This window comes from Neophocaena asiaeorientalis, unplaced genomic scaffold, assembly GCF_003031525.2.
Source record: "Neophocaena asiaeorientalis asiaeorientalis breed wild unplaced genomic scaffold, Neophocaena_asiaeorientalis_V1.1 scaffold22, whole genome shotgun sequence".
Lineage (NCBI taxonomy): Eukaryota > Metazoa > Chordata > Mammalia > Artiodactyla > Phocoenidae > Neophocaena > Neophocaena asiaeorientalis.
Genome location: NW_020174422.1, coordinates 1,924,228 through 1,941,555, shown reverse-complemented (window position 1 = coordinate 1,941,555; position 17,328 = coordinate 1,924,228). Strand labels below are relative to the sequence as shown.

General features: G+C 48.1%; 1 protein-coding gene across 1 annotated transcript in view; it reads left to right on the top strand.

Moving 5' to 3' along the window:
* ITGB5 (integrin subunit beta 5) overlaps positions 1 to 17,328 on the top strand; it is a 93,942-nt gene that overhangs the window by 32,502 nt on the left and 44,112 nt on the right. Inside the window, exons 4-6 of the mRNA XM_024756490.1 lie at positions 8,737 to 8,898; positions 10,363 to 10,458; positions 12,243 to 12,332. Coding sequence (XP_024612258.1) covers positions 8,737 to 8,898; positions 10,363 to 10,458; positions 12,243 to 12,332 — 348 coding nt within the window. The remainder of the gene's footprint in view (positions 1 to 8,736; positions 8,899 to 10,362; positions 10,459 to 12,242; positions 12,333 to 17,328) is intronic.

The window sequence follows — 17,328 nt, the reverse complement described above, 5'->3', positions numbered from 1 at the left end:
TCAAGTGGGAGAGGGAATTAATTGCGAGCTGTCCAAGCAGATGCATGGAACTTGGGTAAATCTCGGGGACAGTGTCACCTTTGACCTCATCCAGTGCCGGGAGAGGAGGTGGAATCCGCTAGCAGCCATAGGGGACGGGGGCATTGGACGGTGCGGTGTCCAGGAAGCCAAGGGCAGGAGGGCTTGAAGGAGGCCCTGGTCGGCAGCAGAGAGGCCGGAGAGCAAGGCCAGAGGATGGCTGCGGGGCTGACAGCAGGACCTCAGCGTGAGCTTCGAGGTTCGCAACCTTGGCGCCACAGTTGGCTCACCCAGGAGCTTTAGAAGCCCCGGTGGCTGGGCTGCAGGTCACATCAGAACCGCCAGGTGTTAGCATCGTCGAAGCTCCCTTGAGGACCTTACATGCAGCTGGGGCAGAGAACCACTGTGCGTGTGGGGGCAGGAGGCGGGTGACTGGGAGCCGCCGGTGAGAGAGACGGTAGGGGTGTGTGGAGAAGTCGGGTTATACGGAGCTGGGGAGAGGAAATAGAGGCAGCCAGTCTGCCTCTATGACTAGCAGGTGATGAGAGATGTTGGGTCAAAAACAGAGTGTTTATTAGAAGTGGGTCGTGAGCATATCTTCAGGCACAAGGAAAGGACGCAGAGGAAATTGACGGATGGAACGGTGCTCCAGAGAGGGTGGGATTTGGGGGCTGCGTTTCCTTGGGGAGGGAGAGCACGCCTTCCCTGAGAGCATTAAGACCAGAGGAGAGGCCAGGGGGATGCCGATGCCTGTTTGTTTATGACGGAGAGGCATACTAGGGCTGTGGAACCAGACACTGAGCGCCTGGAATAGACGAGGCGAGTCCTGTTACGTGTGTCCGTTGCTCACCTGAGCACGTGGGAACTGGGAGTTGAAAAGCTGGAAGAGACCTTGTGGTGGGTTTGATGCAGATCTGACTGAAGAGAAGGCAGGTACACTGCAGGCTTGGCCAGATGCTGGATTTCTGGCTTCGGAGTCCAGCGCATTTCCGTCCCGCCCACCCGTGACATTTTCATCTGAGGGCTGACCTCTGTCATGTTTAGGAGATTGGCTTTTAAAAATCTTGTTTTTACCCAGAGACTTGGAGAAAAGTTTAGCTAAACAAATCAGTCTATCTTTTTTTCTCTTAAAATAGTTTTGTATAAAAAGAGAATACATTCAATCTAAAAATTTAGAAAATGCAGAGAGCAGAAAGGAAATAAACATCACCCATAACCCTACAATCCAAAAATAAGATTATGTGTTTCTGGATTTAAGTCACAGATTTTCGGCTCCATGGAAGTACTGAGGACAATCACTGTCGGTTCTTGACTGTTTACTGCCTGCAGGTACTGAGCGGGGTGTGCTCCTTGTGTATCATTTTGTTTAATCCTCTCAACAACCCTATTCTGCCTTTCGGTACGCGGGCCTCTCACTGTTGGGGCCTCTCCCATTGCGGAGCACAGGCTCCGGACGCGCAGGCTCAGCGGCCACGGCTCACGGGCCCAGCCTCTCCGCGGCATGTGGGATCTTCGCGGACCGGGGCACGAACCCGTGTCCCCTGCATCGGTAGGTGGACTCTCAACCACTGCGCCACCAGGGAAGCCCTATTATCTCTATCTTATAGCTGAGAAGCTGGGACTGGGAAAGATTGATTAACATGCCCAGTGTCACAAAGACAAGCCGAGGGAAGATGTGGGCATGAACTGAGGTTTGCCGTTCATCCGAGCCCACACTCCCAGCTGCTTTGTGGGCACTGCCACCAAACAAAGGAATATGCATAGCTGGTATTCACACTACTTTCACACTACACAGCACAGTATTGACATTCAGTCTGGTCATCCAATTTACTATATTTGAATGACTTTCTGAGCACACCAAGCCTTTATTGAAAAAAACTTTGCTGAGGTATGATTGATGTATAATAAACTACACATATTGAACGTGTACAACTTGACAAATATTGACATTTATACGTACCCGTGAGATATATATTCACCGTAATCAAGATGACGAACATATATTCTTCTCCCCCGCAAAAAGAGTATTTGTGCTCCTTTGTCATTTCTCCCTCCTGCGTCTCCTGCCCCCTTTCCCCAGGCAGCCACTACTTTGCTTTCTGTCACTACACATGAGTTTGCGTTTGTTAAAACTTCAGCAATCCAGTGTATACTCTTTGGCCTGGCTTATTTCACTCAGAACAACTGTTTTGAGATTCATGTGTGCTATTGAGTGTCATCTGTGCTAAGGAGTGATCACTTCTTTTGTTACTGAGTAGCATTCCCTTGTGTGGATACATCACAGTTTATTCATCCACCTGTAGATGGGTATCTGGGTTGTTTTGGATATTTGGTAGTTTTTGCCTATTATAAATGGAGCTGCTACAAATGTGTTCAAGTCTTTGTGTGGCTGTATGCTTTTATTTCTCATGGGTCAGTCCCTAAGAGTGGGAGGGCTGGGTCATATGGTAGGTGTTTAACTTTTTAAGAAATTGCTAACCTGTTTTGCAAAGTACATGTATCATTTTAGAACCCTATGGGCAGTGTCTGCCAGTTCCGTTTTCTCCACATCTCCCCCAGTGTTTGATGTGGCCAGTCTTTTTAATTTTTAGCCATTCTATTAGGTGTGTGGTAGAATCTCACTGTGGTTTTAATTAATACAGGGCTTTTAAACTTTTCGGTATGCAAGCCTTCATGGTCCCTGTAGTGACCGTGGAGCCTCACACATCAAGAAGCAAAAGGAGACGAGAAGGAATGTAAAAGTTATTACTAGTCTGAGAGTAGTAACTATAGACCCCTTTTTTAGTGTGTCTTATGTACTAAATACTTGTTAACCTAGGATCAACCCTGCAAAGTAGGATTATCTTTATTTTACAGAGGAAGAAACTGAGGCTGAGAGATGAAGTGACTGACTTAGGGTCTCAAAAAGCAAACCCTTGAACTCAGCCTTGTCTATGCCAAAGCTCTCGTATGCTGGCCTCCATGCCACACTCCATTCTGTAGTTACTCCTTTAAAAAAAAAAAATCCACTTTCACACTACTGATCTCTGCCCCGAACGTGGATACAGAACTTAAGACTTCAAAATAGTCCAAGCAGACAGTAGGAAAATTATTTCTATTGTAAATTCTCTGTGGAGTCAGTGCTTGTAAAATCTCCAAGCCCAAAAGGCTGAGTGAATGAATAAGCATCTCATTCTGTGCAGCCCGACCTCTGGGCCGAGTTTGTTAACATCACTTACATAACAAGAGTCCACTTCAGAGAAGACAGAATTAATATTATTAAGCCATGCTACTCTTCATTTGTGGAGCTATTTCTGTTTCAGATGCAGTATTCCAATTCAACAAACATTTATCCTGGATCAGCAGTTGTTAGTTGAGAGCTTGCCAAGTACTTCGATGAACTATCTCAGTTATTACACACCCTCGGCTCTCCCTGTGTGATTGGGTAGTTAGCTTTGCGGATAAGAGGCAGGTCCTCTGAATCTGACTTCTCTGGTCCTTACTGGTTCAGTGACCTTGGGCTAGTGACTTAATGTCTCTGAACACCGGTGTCCTCATCTGCAAGATGACAATGTATTACCTCCTTCATAAGGGTTGCAGTGAAGATGTGATGGAACAGTGGAGGTGAACAATAAATGTTAAGTATTATTATTCCTGTCTTACTAACAAGAAAAAACTTTGAGATGTTAAATAATTGTGGTCAAAGCTACACAGGTAGTTGGTAGTGACAAAAAGCTCCCATGCCCACTTTCAAGTTTCCAAGTTCCACGTTATTCTGTCTGCTTGCTGTCACCCTCCTTAGGTTCCTGCATGACCCTTGAGAAGCTGGCGTGGAAGAAAAGGAGGCTGAAAAAGTTAAATGACAGAGCCAGCATTCAAAGTCTAGTCTTTTAAAAGTAGCACTTATTAAAGATAGTTTGGGGAAAAAAGAAAGATACTGCCTCTAATCTCAATCCCAACATCATTATGGTATATTTTGTTTCAGTGTCTGTTCTCTTTTTAGTGGAGAGTGATGCCTGTTTCTTCCATAGTTTGTAATCACACTGTAATTACAGTACTGTATTCTTTGTTTTTCACTTTATATTATACATGTTTACACATAATTTCATACTTTTTATGAACATAATTTCTAATGGTGGAAAGGAGAGATCTCAGTTTGCTTAACCGTTCCCGTATTCTGGTAGGGTAGTCACCTCTTTCCTGTTCTGTCACTATTAGTAAAAATACTGCCGTGCGTACTTCAGAATACTTCTTGCAGATAGAGTCTCCTGCGGTAGAATCATCGAGTCAAAAGATGTATATACTTCTTTAAGCATTTTTTAAAGTGAGGTGTATTGAGGGATGATTTACATAGAGTAAAATTCACCCTTTTTAGGTATTAACAACTTAGAGCCACCCCGACAATTAAGATATAGATGAAGAAAAGAAATGAAAAAGAAAAGATACAGGTAATTTCTGTCACCTCAGAAAGTTTCCCAATACCCGTCTGTTATTGACTTCTCCCTTGGCACTCAGCCTTTGGCAGCCACCAATCTGTCTTCTGTCCCTATATTTTTGTCTTTCCGTGAATATCTTCTGAATGGAGTTAAGCAGTAAGTTGCCTTTTGAGTCAGGCTTTTTTCACTTAACCTAGTGCTTTGGAGATTCATCCGAGTTGTGTGTATCAGCAGTCTGTTCCTCTTTACTGCTGAATCGTATTCCATTGTAGAGATGTACTACAGTTTGTCTATGTATTCACCACCTGATGGACATTTGGGTTGTTTCTAAATTTTGGTGATTACGAATTGCTGTTATATAAGTATTTGCGTAGTAGTTTTTATGTGAGCATAAGTTTTCATTTCTCGTGGATAAATACCAAAGAGTGGGATTGCTGAGTTGATGGTCATTGTATATTTAACTTTATAAGAATATGCCAAACTGGTTTCCAGAGTCGCCAAAACATTTTGTATTCTCACTAGCAATTTATGGGAGTTCTGATTGTTCCACATTCTTTCCAGCACTTGGTATTTTCAGGGCTGTTTTTTTTTGGTTTTTTTTTGCCATTGGCATAGCTATCTAATGGCATCTCATTGTGAACTTAATGTGCACCTTTTCTTTTCTTTTTAATTAATTAATTAATTAATTTTGGCTGCGTTGGGTCTTCGTTGCTGCGCGCGGGCTTTCTCTCGTTGCGGTGAGCAGGGGCTACTCTTCGTTGCCGTGCGCGGGCTACTCATTGCGGTGGCTTCTCGTTGCGGAGCATGGGCTCTGGAGCACGGGGGCTTCAGTGGATGTGGCGCGTGGGCTCAGTAGTTGTGGCCCGTGGGCTCTAGAGCACAGGCTCGGTAGCTCTGGCGCACAGGCTTAGTTGCTCCGCGGCATGTGGGATCTTCCCAGACCAGGGCTTGAACCCGTGTCTCCTGCATTGGCAGGTGGATTCTTAACCACTGTGCCAGCAGGGAAGCCCTGTGCACTTTCTTAATGACTAATGTTGTTGAGGATCCTTTCATGTGCTTATTTCCATCCATATCTCTTCTTTGGTAAAAATGTCTATTCAAGTCTCTAGCTTTTAAAATTCAGTTGTTTGTGTTGTTATTGGCCTATGAGAGTTCTTTATACATTCTGGATACAAGTCCTTTGTCAGATTTTTATTTTTTGCAAACATTTTCTCCCGATCTGTGCCTTGGCATTTCATTTTCTCAGTGGTATCTTTCAAAGAGCAGATGTTTTTATTTTTTTTTATTTTATTTTTTAAAGAAAGCTCGTATTTCTCGTATTTTAATGTTTATTGTAGACAGGCTTCCACTTTATTTATTTATTTATGGCTGTGTTGGGTCTTCGTTTCTGTGCGAGGGCTTTCTCTAGTTGTGGCAAGCGGGGGCCGCTCTTCATCGCAGTGCACGGGCCTCTCACTATCACGGCCTCTCTTGTTGCGGAGCACAGGCTCCAGACACACAGGCTCAGTAGTTGTGGCTCACGGGCCCAGCTGCTCCGCGGCACGTGGGATCCTCCCAGACCGGGCTCGAACCCATGTCTCCTGCATTGGCAGGCAGATTCTCAACCACTGCGCCACCAGGGAAGCCCCTCAGTGGTATCTTTCAAAGAGCAGATGTTTTTTTTTTGTTTGTTTTTTTTGTTTTTTTTGTTTTTTTTTAAAGAAAGCTCGTATTTCTCGTATTTTAATGTTTATTGTAGACAGGCTTCCACTTTATTTATTTATTTATGGCTGTGTTGGGTCTTCGTTTCTGTGCGAGGGCTTTCTCTAGTTGTGGCAAGCGGGGGCCGCTCTTCATCGCAGTGCACGGGCCTCTCACTATCACGGCCTCTCTTGTTGCGGAGCACAGGCTCCAGACACACAGGCTCAGTAGTTGTGGCTCACGGGCCCAGCTGCTCCGCGGCACGTGGGATCCTCCCAGACCGGGCTCGAACCCATGTCTCCTGCATTGGCAGGCAGATTCTCAACCACTGCGCCACCAGGGAAGCCCAGAGCAGATGTTTTTAATTTGACAGAGTCTAATTCATCAAAATTTTATCCTGTGAATCATCTAAGAAATCTTTGCCTATACCAAGGTCACAAAGCTTTTCTCCTTTGTTTCCTTCAGACGTTTTATAGTTTTAGGTCTGTGATCCACTTTCAGTTCATTTTTGTATACAGTGAGAGCTGTGGGTTGAGGTTCATTTTTTTTTATATGGATGTCTAATTATTCCAATACCTTCTATCGAATTGACCGTATGTGTGGGTCTATTTCTGGATTCTATCCTGTTCCACTGGTCTATGTGTCTATCCTTTTGTCATTACCACACAGTCTCAATTATTGTAGCTTTATAATAAGTCTTGGCCTTAGATAATGAATCCCCCAACTTCGTTGTTGTTTTTCAAAATTGTTTGATGAGTTTTCATTGTCTTTTCATATATTCCAGTTATTAACACCCCCTCTCAAGACACCCAGTCCTGCCTCCAAGAGAATCCACTTATCTCCACTTCTAATACCGTAGATTAGTTTTGTCACAGCTTAGAATGCATCTGTGTTAGGGACCTTCTTCCTCTGGGTTCTGAAAACATGCCCGGCCTGGTCATTGTGCCTTTACCAGCACCTAGAACAACCCACTCCCCACCCCAGCTTCTGCCTCCTCTGTCGTTTCTTCTTCCAGTTTCCTTGAAGGGTCCTCCTCACCTTCAGCTCAGCTGACATTTCCTCTGCCCTGGGAAGCCTTCTCTCCTCCTCCCCGCGTTTCCATTAAAAGTGTATTTATGGCTGAGTAATATTCCATTGTATATATGTGCCACATCTTCTTTATCCATTCATCTGTCGATGGACACTTAGGTTGCTTCCATGTCCTGGCTATTGTAAATAGAGCTGCAATGAACATTTTGGTACATGACTCTTTTTGAATTATGGTTTTCTCAGAAGCAGCCGCATAGCACAGGGAGATCAGCTCGGTGGTTTGTGACCACCTAGAGGGGTGGGATAGGGAGGGTGGGAGGGAGGGAGACGCAAGAGGGAGGAGATGTGGGGACATATGTATATGTATAACTGATTCACTTTGTTATAAAGCAGAAACTAACACACCATTGTAGAGCAATTGTACTCCAATAAAGATGTAAAAAAGCATGCTTATTGTGATACGTTAAGGCTGTGTTTCCACTTGACTGCAAGCTTTTTGAGGTCTGGAACAGGCTGTTTCTTAGACCCAGTGCCTTCCATGGGGACTGCATGTGGTAGGAAGTCAGTAATTGTCTGTTGGATGAACATTGAGAGTCTGGGAAACTGATTCCCCAAAGGTGAATTCTTTGCTCACAGCTGGCCTCCTGGCTTTCAGTCCTCCCTGGCTTCCTTTCAAACTGCCTTTTCTTCCTTGTGTTACACTGACTCTTTGTGACTTATTTCCACGCTGCTTTCGGAGCAAATGAGAAGATATCATAGCTCTTGAAGGCTGTTTTATCCATCATTGTGGCGATAAGGAAGAGAGGACGATACCCTCAATCCCTTATCTGCCATAAGGTGATAGCTTTTAACTTGTAAAGTCTGTGAATCCAGTCTCCTATTTCAGTGTCAAGTGTACACGTGTAGATAACTCAGTGGTGTTTAAACCCTTCCTGTGTCCATCCTGCTACCCACGTATCTTGGGATGCTCTTTCACTACTGGTATGAAGGCAACCCTATCCCAGTTTTTGTTGCCCTGTATCAGGGTCTAGCTGCTCCTACTAGTAATGACTGGGAGTGTTTTTGTGTAGTATCGGGGCCACAGTGTCTAAATATGAAAAAATAGAGTCCTTCCCTTGCAAGATAGCTCGTGTTGAGCCGTGCCTCTGTCTGAAGAGTGGATACATTCCATACAGTGAAGCAGTAAAGGGAGAAGAGAGCTAGTCTGATTGACCTTAACTACCAGACTAGTTCAGTTCGTGACTGGAGTGGTTTACTTCTACCAGAAAGATGGCCGGTTTTCTCAAATCCTCCAAAGATAGATCTGTCTGTCGGTCATTAGAACACTCTGCTGTGAGTGATTCATGTCTAATTGGGGGACTGAAGTGGTCACTTACCAGTCATCTTAGACAAGGGCAGCCAGCCGAGTGTGTTGAAGGGAGGTTGGGGGGCTAAAGGCTGCTCTGTGGAAGGAACTATAGGGGAGGCTAAAAGGGGAGGCGTCCAAGGGGAGTGGCTGTCAGGTACAGAGTCGAGCAGGGAGGGGCAGGATGCCCCAGGGCAGGCTTGGGTGGCAGCCAGGAAGGCCTAACACCCGTCAACCTCTGTCCCTCAGGAGAAGATCGGCTGGCGAAAGGACGCGCTGCACTTGCTGGTGTTCACGACGGACGACGTGCCCCACATCGCGCTGGACGGAAAGCTGGGGGGCCTGGTGCAGCCTCACGACGGCCAGTGCCACCTGAATGAGGCCAACGAGTACACTGCCTCCAACCAGATGGTGCGGACCGGGGACCCCAGCACCGCTCCCGCCACCCCGCCTGTGGTCCGAGGCCTCGCCGGCCTTTGCCACCTTCCTCTGGACCTCCACTCACCGACTTTCCACCCCATTCTTGGGACTGGGTCTCTACTCCATCTTCTCCAACTGGGCTTCTAGAACTTCTCCTCGTCGTTAACTTAGAACATTTCTCAGGGATTTCTGTAGCTGGTTCATCTTTCTGCTTTTGTGCCCCCACATGGGGCGTGTTTGGTCGAGGGAAGAGGTGACCTGGCGAGACAGGATGGATCTCAAAGGGGAGAGGTGGTTTTGCACGAGGGAGAGGACTGTGTTCCAGCAGAGCCAAAAACTGGGATAGAAGTTATGGGGCAAGACCAGCGAAGACAAGACTTCCTGACTTCTAGAAATGGGTTTCCTGATGCCCTGAGTTCCATCGGTGTCAGGGCTGGGGTGGCAGGTGTCCTACACGGGAGGAGAAGCCCCAAGGACCTTCCATTCCCAGGAGCCTGGCCCTGGGACCATGGGATTAAACAGAACTTAGGCAGAATTTCAAACATATGCTAGGCCAGTGAAGTGGACTCTACCTACCTATCAACCAGACCCAACAATTACGATTTTTCCACATTTGCTGTACAGTTTTTTCCTCGCAAAATCTACACCGTCTTCCTTCCCAAACCCATTCTGGTGTCTGGCTAGAGAGCAATTCTTTTAATTCTTGCTGGACTAGCCCATTATCTCCAGTTTTAAGAGGTGGTCAAGAGTAATGGAGTCTGGATAAAGAACTCGTAACTATACAACCTGATAGCTGTAGAACTCACCGATGAGGACCCCTGCGTCCATCATCAGCCCTTAAAGTCCTTCCGGACGTTGCTGAGCTGCCTCGAGGTGTCCTCCCTCCCTTCTTGCTCTGCACCCCTCCCCCTCTGTAGCCCAACTTTTAGTCCAAATGTCAGCAGCCTCTTCTGCCCGTTCTGAGCCATGAGAGGACTGAGCAGAGCCTGTAGGGGACATTGGCAGGCCCAATATTGGGCACAGGAAAAGGAAAAATAGGGCAAGGAGATCAGGAAGATCAGTCTTGGGGAAGAGAGGGAAGATAACAGGTGTTGACGGTAGGTGGTCGGACGTGGTGGCTCTCCTTTTGGGGACTTCCCCCCTCTGCCCCATTCCTGCTGAAGGGACGGAAACACGGACCAAGTGTGGGAAACCTCCACTCATCACTTCTTTCTTCTGGGTTGGAGGGGTAGGAGGACTGAGTCGAGTCTAGTAGGTGCCAGAGGGTCCTTTCCTGGAGAATCTCCCCTACAGTTTCTCAGTAAGGAGCTGACGATGGGGCGTGGTTATTAAGGCCCTGCCAGGGGAAGGTGCTTATCGTGGCAAGTGATGAGTTACTGAGTGCACGTTGGAGCCATGTGCTCGTGTGTCAGCCTGGGAGAAGTGTTACAACCTTGACTTTTGCCTTGGCTCTAGGACTATCCATCCCTGGCCTTGCTTGGAGAGAAATTGGCAGAAAACAACATCAACCTCATCTTTGCAGTGACGAAGAACCATTATATGCTCTACAAGGTACACCTGGAGCGTGTGAAGGAGGCTAATGGCCTGAATCTGGGGGCCCTGCTGACCCTGAGATGAATGGGAGATTGGAATGTGGGATCAGGTGAAGTGTGGGGAGGCCGGGTGAGGGGTGTTAACAGCCCTGTTCTGTGTGGGCGGAGATCTAGAGGAGGGTGGAATATAGCCCTGACCCGATCTACTGGAAAATAATAGTATTAAGGAAGCTCTTAAGCGTTCATACAGCAGTACATACCAAGGAAGTTAAACATATGGTTTCTAATTTGGTAATGAGAAAAACTTTGGAAATAGTTTTTCAGATGATGAAATGGAAACACCCAGGGGGGAATAGGGAAGGATGATATACAATGAAAATGTACAGAAAGGAAGCTAGGCATCTAGGCAGGCTACATCACCAGTTCCACAGTCCAGAGTTTTTATGCCTTCCTGCAGAGTACGGGGGACCAGTGGGTTAGTTTGGGACAGGAATTTCCGAAGAAAACTACGTGTCTTGAGTGAACAGAGTAGTATGTGTGTGAGTCTGCCCTGTCTAAGAGAGACTCTTCCCGGGTCATCCCATGGGCCACCATTATACATTTCCCTCGTGAATGTGCTCTTTCCCACGATCACAGGCAAGTTGCCTTTCGCTAGAACTCTCCTCCAGACTGCTCAGGGAGTGTTCGTGTGAGCCAAGTGTGAAGCCGAGCTCACCTCTGACATCTTTTGAATTGAGAGGTTATGAGAAATTAATCCCCACCTCTAGAACAGCCAACCCTTGTCCCCTCTCTTTACTGCTCTTAAGTATCCCCAAAAGAACCCTTGTCTGATGGTGTGTTTCTGTTGCTTCTGCCTGAGATAATCATTGATAAAATGCCACTTACACCTTCTTGAGTTCTTTATCCTCTTTTAGTCTGAATCAATTTTAGAAGATGAAAACAAGGGAAGGAGGTTGCTTAGTGAAGATAGCAGGATAGGACATATCCATTTACAAATACCATTTTTAGAGAGGTCAGTTGCACAGACTGTACTGAGAATCCTACCGGATGCTTCAGGAGGGAAGAGAGACCCACCTTGGCTTAAGCCAGCCTTGCTCAGAACCAAGGACCTCTTGCTCGGGAGGCATATCCAGTCCAAAGGCAGGCTGAGGGTGGCGGGTGTTTCTAACAATTTCTGTCACTTTAGTAAGTGATATACTCAGGCCTTTGTACAAGTGAAAGAGGAAAGGCAGCCACTTCAAGGCTGCCTGCTTTGCCAAAGACTTCACCCGGAGATACCAGACCTCCTTGGGAAGGCACCATTCACGTTCATTTCCCTCCTAGGAAAAGAGGCTGTATTCGAGACCCTTAGAAAAGTTTCTCCTTTCACTTCTGCTGGCCAGGTCGAGGGCATCCTTGAACTGAACCTGGGAATGCCTGTGTAGTCTAGGGGGGAGAGGGCGAGCACATCAATAATATATTGACCTTAGAGGATGGAATTCCAGAGAGTTGTCCATTACGTGCCAGAGAGGAGGGCTCTCCAAGAAGAAGCATGACATTATGCTTTAGGAACAGATCTTGTCAGGCCCTTTCCACCCAGGCCTTCAAGAATCGAGATTCCACAGCCGACTGCAACAACTCCATTCCCTGTGCCTTCTTCTTACCTCTGCTTATGGCATCTTCTCTAGTTTACGGTGCGAGAGAGTGGCAGAATCAGTGCTGGGGGCCCTGACGGTTCTAGCTTAGTAGGGCAGTGTTCACTCTTTGACAGTGTGGAAGGGCAAAATGGGCTCATTTGTTTTCTTTTTTTTTTTTCCCCCCAAGAATTTTACAGCCCTGATACCTGGAACAACGGTGGAGATATTACACGGAGACTCCAAAAATATAATTCAACTGATTATCAATGCATACAACGTAAGTCACTGGTTCCTTCCCCCACCCTCTCCCACTGAGGCTCCGGGAGCTGGTGTGGACTGAGGTGGACTCAGGTCTCTGTGTTCCCCGTGGCGAGAAGTGAGAAGCACACACGCTGACTTCGCCTCCCAGGGGGCAGGACTGAAATCCCCCAGGCTTCTGGAGCTCCACATAGACCTGCAGACTAGAATGAGTCTGGACACTTAGGGTCTGATTGTAATCAGGTCCTCTCAGAGGAAACCTGAGTGGGCCTGTTAAATCCTGTGCTTTTGTAACCCGTCCTGTTAATTCGGCTCTGCTCTACTAAGTACAGCACTTAAGGATGTAGTTTAGCAGTCACTGCCACATCCCAAGCCAGTCACCCATGATTCCCAAACCTTTCTCCTTCCTACCCTCCTTCCTCTCAGTTTCTAACACTCAGGAGGTATTTGACTCAGACCTACCTTTTCTCGGGAAAACGACAAGCATGGTTTCTTGTGCTGGGAAGTATGTGACCTCAGCTGTCCCCTCCTTGCAAGGCCTCCAGTGCCCACCCAGCCCCTCATGAGGCCTGGTAATTCCCAAATTGGAATTCAGGGTGCATCTTCCTGTTAAAACAAAGTTCTACATAGAGGAAATGTAGTTTAAGGAATAATGTTAGTCCTGAACTTACGTAGAATAGACATGTGGGCTAACCTGGGAATGTGATGAACCACTCTGGTATCACGTGTGTTAGAAAAACCATCTTACTTTCCCATGACTGATTTTCATATGTGTATTTGGAGCTCTGCCTTTCCAGTTGAATTTGTGACCCTACTGATGCAGCCTTATTTTGTTTATGTTTTTTTTTTTGCGGCACGCGGGCCTCTCACTGCGGTGGCCTCTCCCGTTGCGGAGCACAGGCTCCGGACGTGCAGGCTCAGCGGCCACGGCTCACGGGCCCAGCCGCTCCGCGGCATGTGGGATCTTCCCAGACTGGGGCACGAACCCATGTCCCGTGCATCGGCAGGCGGACTCTCAACCACTGCGCCACCAGGGAAGCCCCAGCCTTATTTTGCGTTACTGCCCGGCTAGACCAGGAGCTGTAGGTAATGGCCTCGCCACGGGGGACCCAGAGCTTGGGGGTTCCCAGCCCTCACCTGGTCTCCTGGGGTCTCCTGGAGCCTCAGTGTCCTGAAGGCGGTGAGTGGGCAGCGGTGAGGATTTGTGGCTGGTTTTCCGTCCTCCGCACCTCCACCTTTGTGTAGCTAAGGATCCTCTGCCTCTCACACAGGCTGTGATCCGCCTCACTCCGGGAACTTCCTGTCGCGAGAAACTAGACTTCCTTCTCCTTTCCTAACTTATTCCCACATACTAACGTCCTCTTTTCTGATCTCTGACCTTTAATCCTCATCGTATCCAGTGGCCACCTCAGAACCCATTGAGACCAGATTTCCAGGTTAACTACACTTGGCAGTTTTCAGATTCCACAGTGAGTGGACGCGTAACACGCTGAGAGTCTGAGAAGAGTGTGTGTTGGCGGGGGGCTGGGCCTACCCAATGTCACCCCCGTCCCGAGGGCCACTCTTCACCATGATGCCTTGGGCCTCAAGCTCTGGACATGGAACAGAGGAGTCAGTGCGAGAGCCGGAGGCCTACCCTGGGCTGCTCTCTCTGTCCTGCTGGGGTCCCGGGGCTTAGAGACCCCTGGGTTAGCAGGGGGCCACTGCTGGACCCGCTGTCAACAGTGCAGTGGCCAGTGCTTGCCTCCTGCCAAGCCAGGGCCTTTGGGGAAGAAATGGCTGAAGGGCAATCACATCCTGGGCTTTGGCGTGGTATGTGGATTTCTCTGGGTTTCTGGGGAGGAGCCACCCCCCAGCATTTCCATCCTAGGTCAGCTCCTGAGTTCTGACGCCCTGGGTGGCTGACAGAGCTCTGGGGCTCCCCCGGGAGCGTTTCCTGCCAAAGGCCCAGGGCCCTGCTCCTCGAGACTTTAATATAGGAGGGCATCATGACACCCAGTTCTGTGTGCACCAGAAATGGAAAAGGTGCTCTGCTCAGTCAGCGTTCTGTGCGGCCAAGCGGTTTGCACGTCCACGTCCGTGTGTGGGTCCCCTGATGACCAGGGTGCATTGCCACCCCCCAGCATTTCCATCCTAGGTCAGCTCCTGAGTTCTGACGCCCTGGGTGGCTGACAGAGCTCTGGGGCTCCCCCGGGAGCGTTTCCTGCCAAAGGCCCAGGGCCCTGCTCCTCGAGACTTTAATATAGGAGGGCATCATGACACCCAGTTCTGTGTGCACCAGAAATGGAAAAGGTGCTCTGCTCAGTCAGCGTTCTGTGCGGCCAAGCGGTTTGCACGTCCACGTCCGTGTGTGGGGGTCCCCTGATGACCAGGGTGCACGAGACAGTGGTGGTGGTTCCCTGGGCAGGATCTCATAAGCGCTCAGTGCTGCTCTCCCTCTGAGGCACGTTGCATTGGCCCTGAGCAGGATTCATGGTAGATAAATTCATTTTCTTAATGGAAATCCAGGGGCCTGGGTTTAGGCAGAGGTCAGGAGAGGAGCAGGGAGCCCTTTCTGCGGCTGAGGATTTGGGAACCGGAAGAGTAGAGAAGGGGGTCTATTCCAGGCAGGAGCTGCGTTTGGAACCTGGGATGAGCCCCCTGAGGACCTTTGGGAATCTAGTACTGTAGCTGGACTCTGAGTTAAACTGAGAACATGTTAAGAAACGAGACGTGTGACTCATGAGCGAACGTGTGAAATTCACCCTTTAAAATGGGCGTTTCTGGAATACTATCCACAACGACTATGCAGATTCATTGGAAAATGCAAGCAGATTTATTGAGAGATAACTAACCAACAATCCAGTGGACAGATTTAAAGTGTATATTTGATAAGTTTTAACACGTGCACACCTGTGAAACCATCACTACATCAAGGCGGTGAATGTATACATCACCCTAAAAAGTCAGGACCCTTGGTAACTCCCTACTTCTGCCCTTTCCTTCAGTGGAAATTTAAAGAAATATATTAAATATAGAAACAGCAAGGTATTCAGAGCACAGTCTAGTCGGTGGAAGCCGCGTTGGGGGTATGTTGGTACTTGACGTTGATTAGCACCCTGTCCGCCGGCTGCCGTCCTTTCTGGCAAACGGGAAGGCCCGGGCTGGGCCTCAGCTGCCCATACTTCTGGATTTGAACCTGCACGGGTGTGTATGTGTGCGTGTACATGTGCACGTGCGCTTTGGCCTGCACGGGCCTGTGTGTGTGTGTGTACACGCGTGTGCATACACACGTGCACTTTGGCCCGTGCGGGGGCTCTGGTTGTCCTTTCACCTGTTCCTCTCCCCGGCCACAGTCCGAGCACAGCTCTCATGGGACCGTTTGTGTTTCTCTGCGTCACCTTGCCACCTCTGTGCTTTGGGGTTGACTTCTGCCTCGCTTATAGTTTGTACACCGTCCGTGGGGACATCCTGAGAGGATTGCAGCAGAGCACAGGTAACAGTGGACATGGCCATGGTGTGACTCTGGGCTGTGGAGGGAGCAAAACGGAAAGGGCACGTGTAATGTAACGTCTCGTAGAATCGAGTCTGTCGTTCTTGGCTTTCACTGTGTGAAACGTTCACCTCTGGGCTTTGATTTCTATGTTTTTTCTTGCTGTGCCAACTTCTTTATTGTGAGAGATCACCAGCGTGGAGCTTTGCTATACAGTGGGTGCTGACGAGAGGTTCCCTTCCAGAGCTCGGAGGTAGGGCCCTGGGTGCGTGCAAACACACACATACACAAACACACACACACACCACCAGCATTATGTCACCTTGACAAAGGGGGGTAGGACTCAGAGAGAAATCATGGCCGGGGGGGGGGGTCCCTTTTCAGAGTGGGAAAGAAAAGAATGAGCTGGAAACCACTAGAGCTGCATGTGGAGGGTGACATCAGAGTCCTCTCCGAGCACATGTTTCTCTTTTTGTTGTTGCCATGAAGTCTGCTCCCACCCACTCCACAGCTGGCCTGACTTAAAGCAGTTGCAGATGGGACCTAGCCTGAGTATTTAATAGCCTTTAAACTTCTTGACATTGTCTTCTTGTCCTAGGGTGAGGAGTAAGGGATCGTGTTCAGAGGCAAATTTGGTAAGAATTAATTGAATTTCAGATAATTATCTTATGACACAAGAGTTTTCATGCATCAGAACTGCACTGGCTGTGGCTTTGATCCTCTGCTATATATCCTGTACTCCATTTCATTCATTTGTTCAACAAATAAATACTGTCTGACGTGTGGCAGGCCTCATGCCACACGGTGGGAATAAAACAGTGAACAGAACACAGTCCTGCCCTCCAGGAGCTCATAATCTCTGAGGGGAGACTGACTCAACCAGGATGCAACCTGACCATCTGCACTCTCCAAGATCAGAGCCAGTTTTCGAGTAAAGAAAGGCCCGGTCTGGTGACTACAGAGAGCACTGCCGGGAGACCCAGAAGGCCCGGTTCTGGTCCTGCCTGCCTGCCCCTGGCAGCTGAGTGGCCCTGGATAAGGCCCTTTCTTTGGCCTCAGTTCCCACTTCCATAAAATGGGAGGTTTGAACTGAATAATCTCCACAGTTCCTACCCGAGACAACATGGGGATCAGGAATAATACAAACTTCAGATCTGAACACAAAGCTTGGGGTCTCACGGCCAGAGTAGAATATAGGATTCTGTTTGCACCTGTTATAGTTACTGGTTCATTGAATAGGAGTCCCGGTCCCCAGTGCGCTCTCTCCCTCCTCCGAGTTCCCCATTAATGCTTCCGGGTAGTGGCTTCAGCACATCTTGATGGGAATGGCTGATGCTTTCTCCCAAAGTCTTGTTTGTGAGCCACGGGGCCCTCATATTTCATCAGACTGATCCCAAGTAATATTTAAATAGCTCTGATCTACCTAGCCCTTTAATGATAAACTGTTTTGCCTCATCCTCACATTTATTTGCATTTAATATATATAATTTTTAATTTACCTTGTCTTTCAAAAATTAAGTTTCTTCCAATAGGCCTGAGCTGT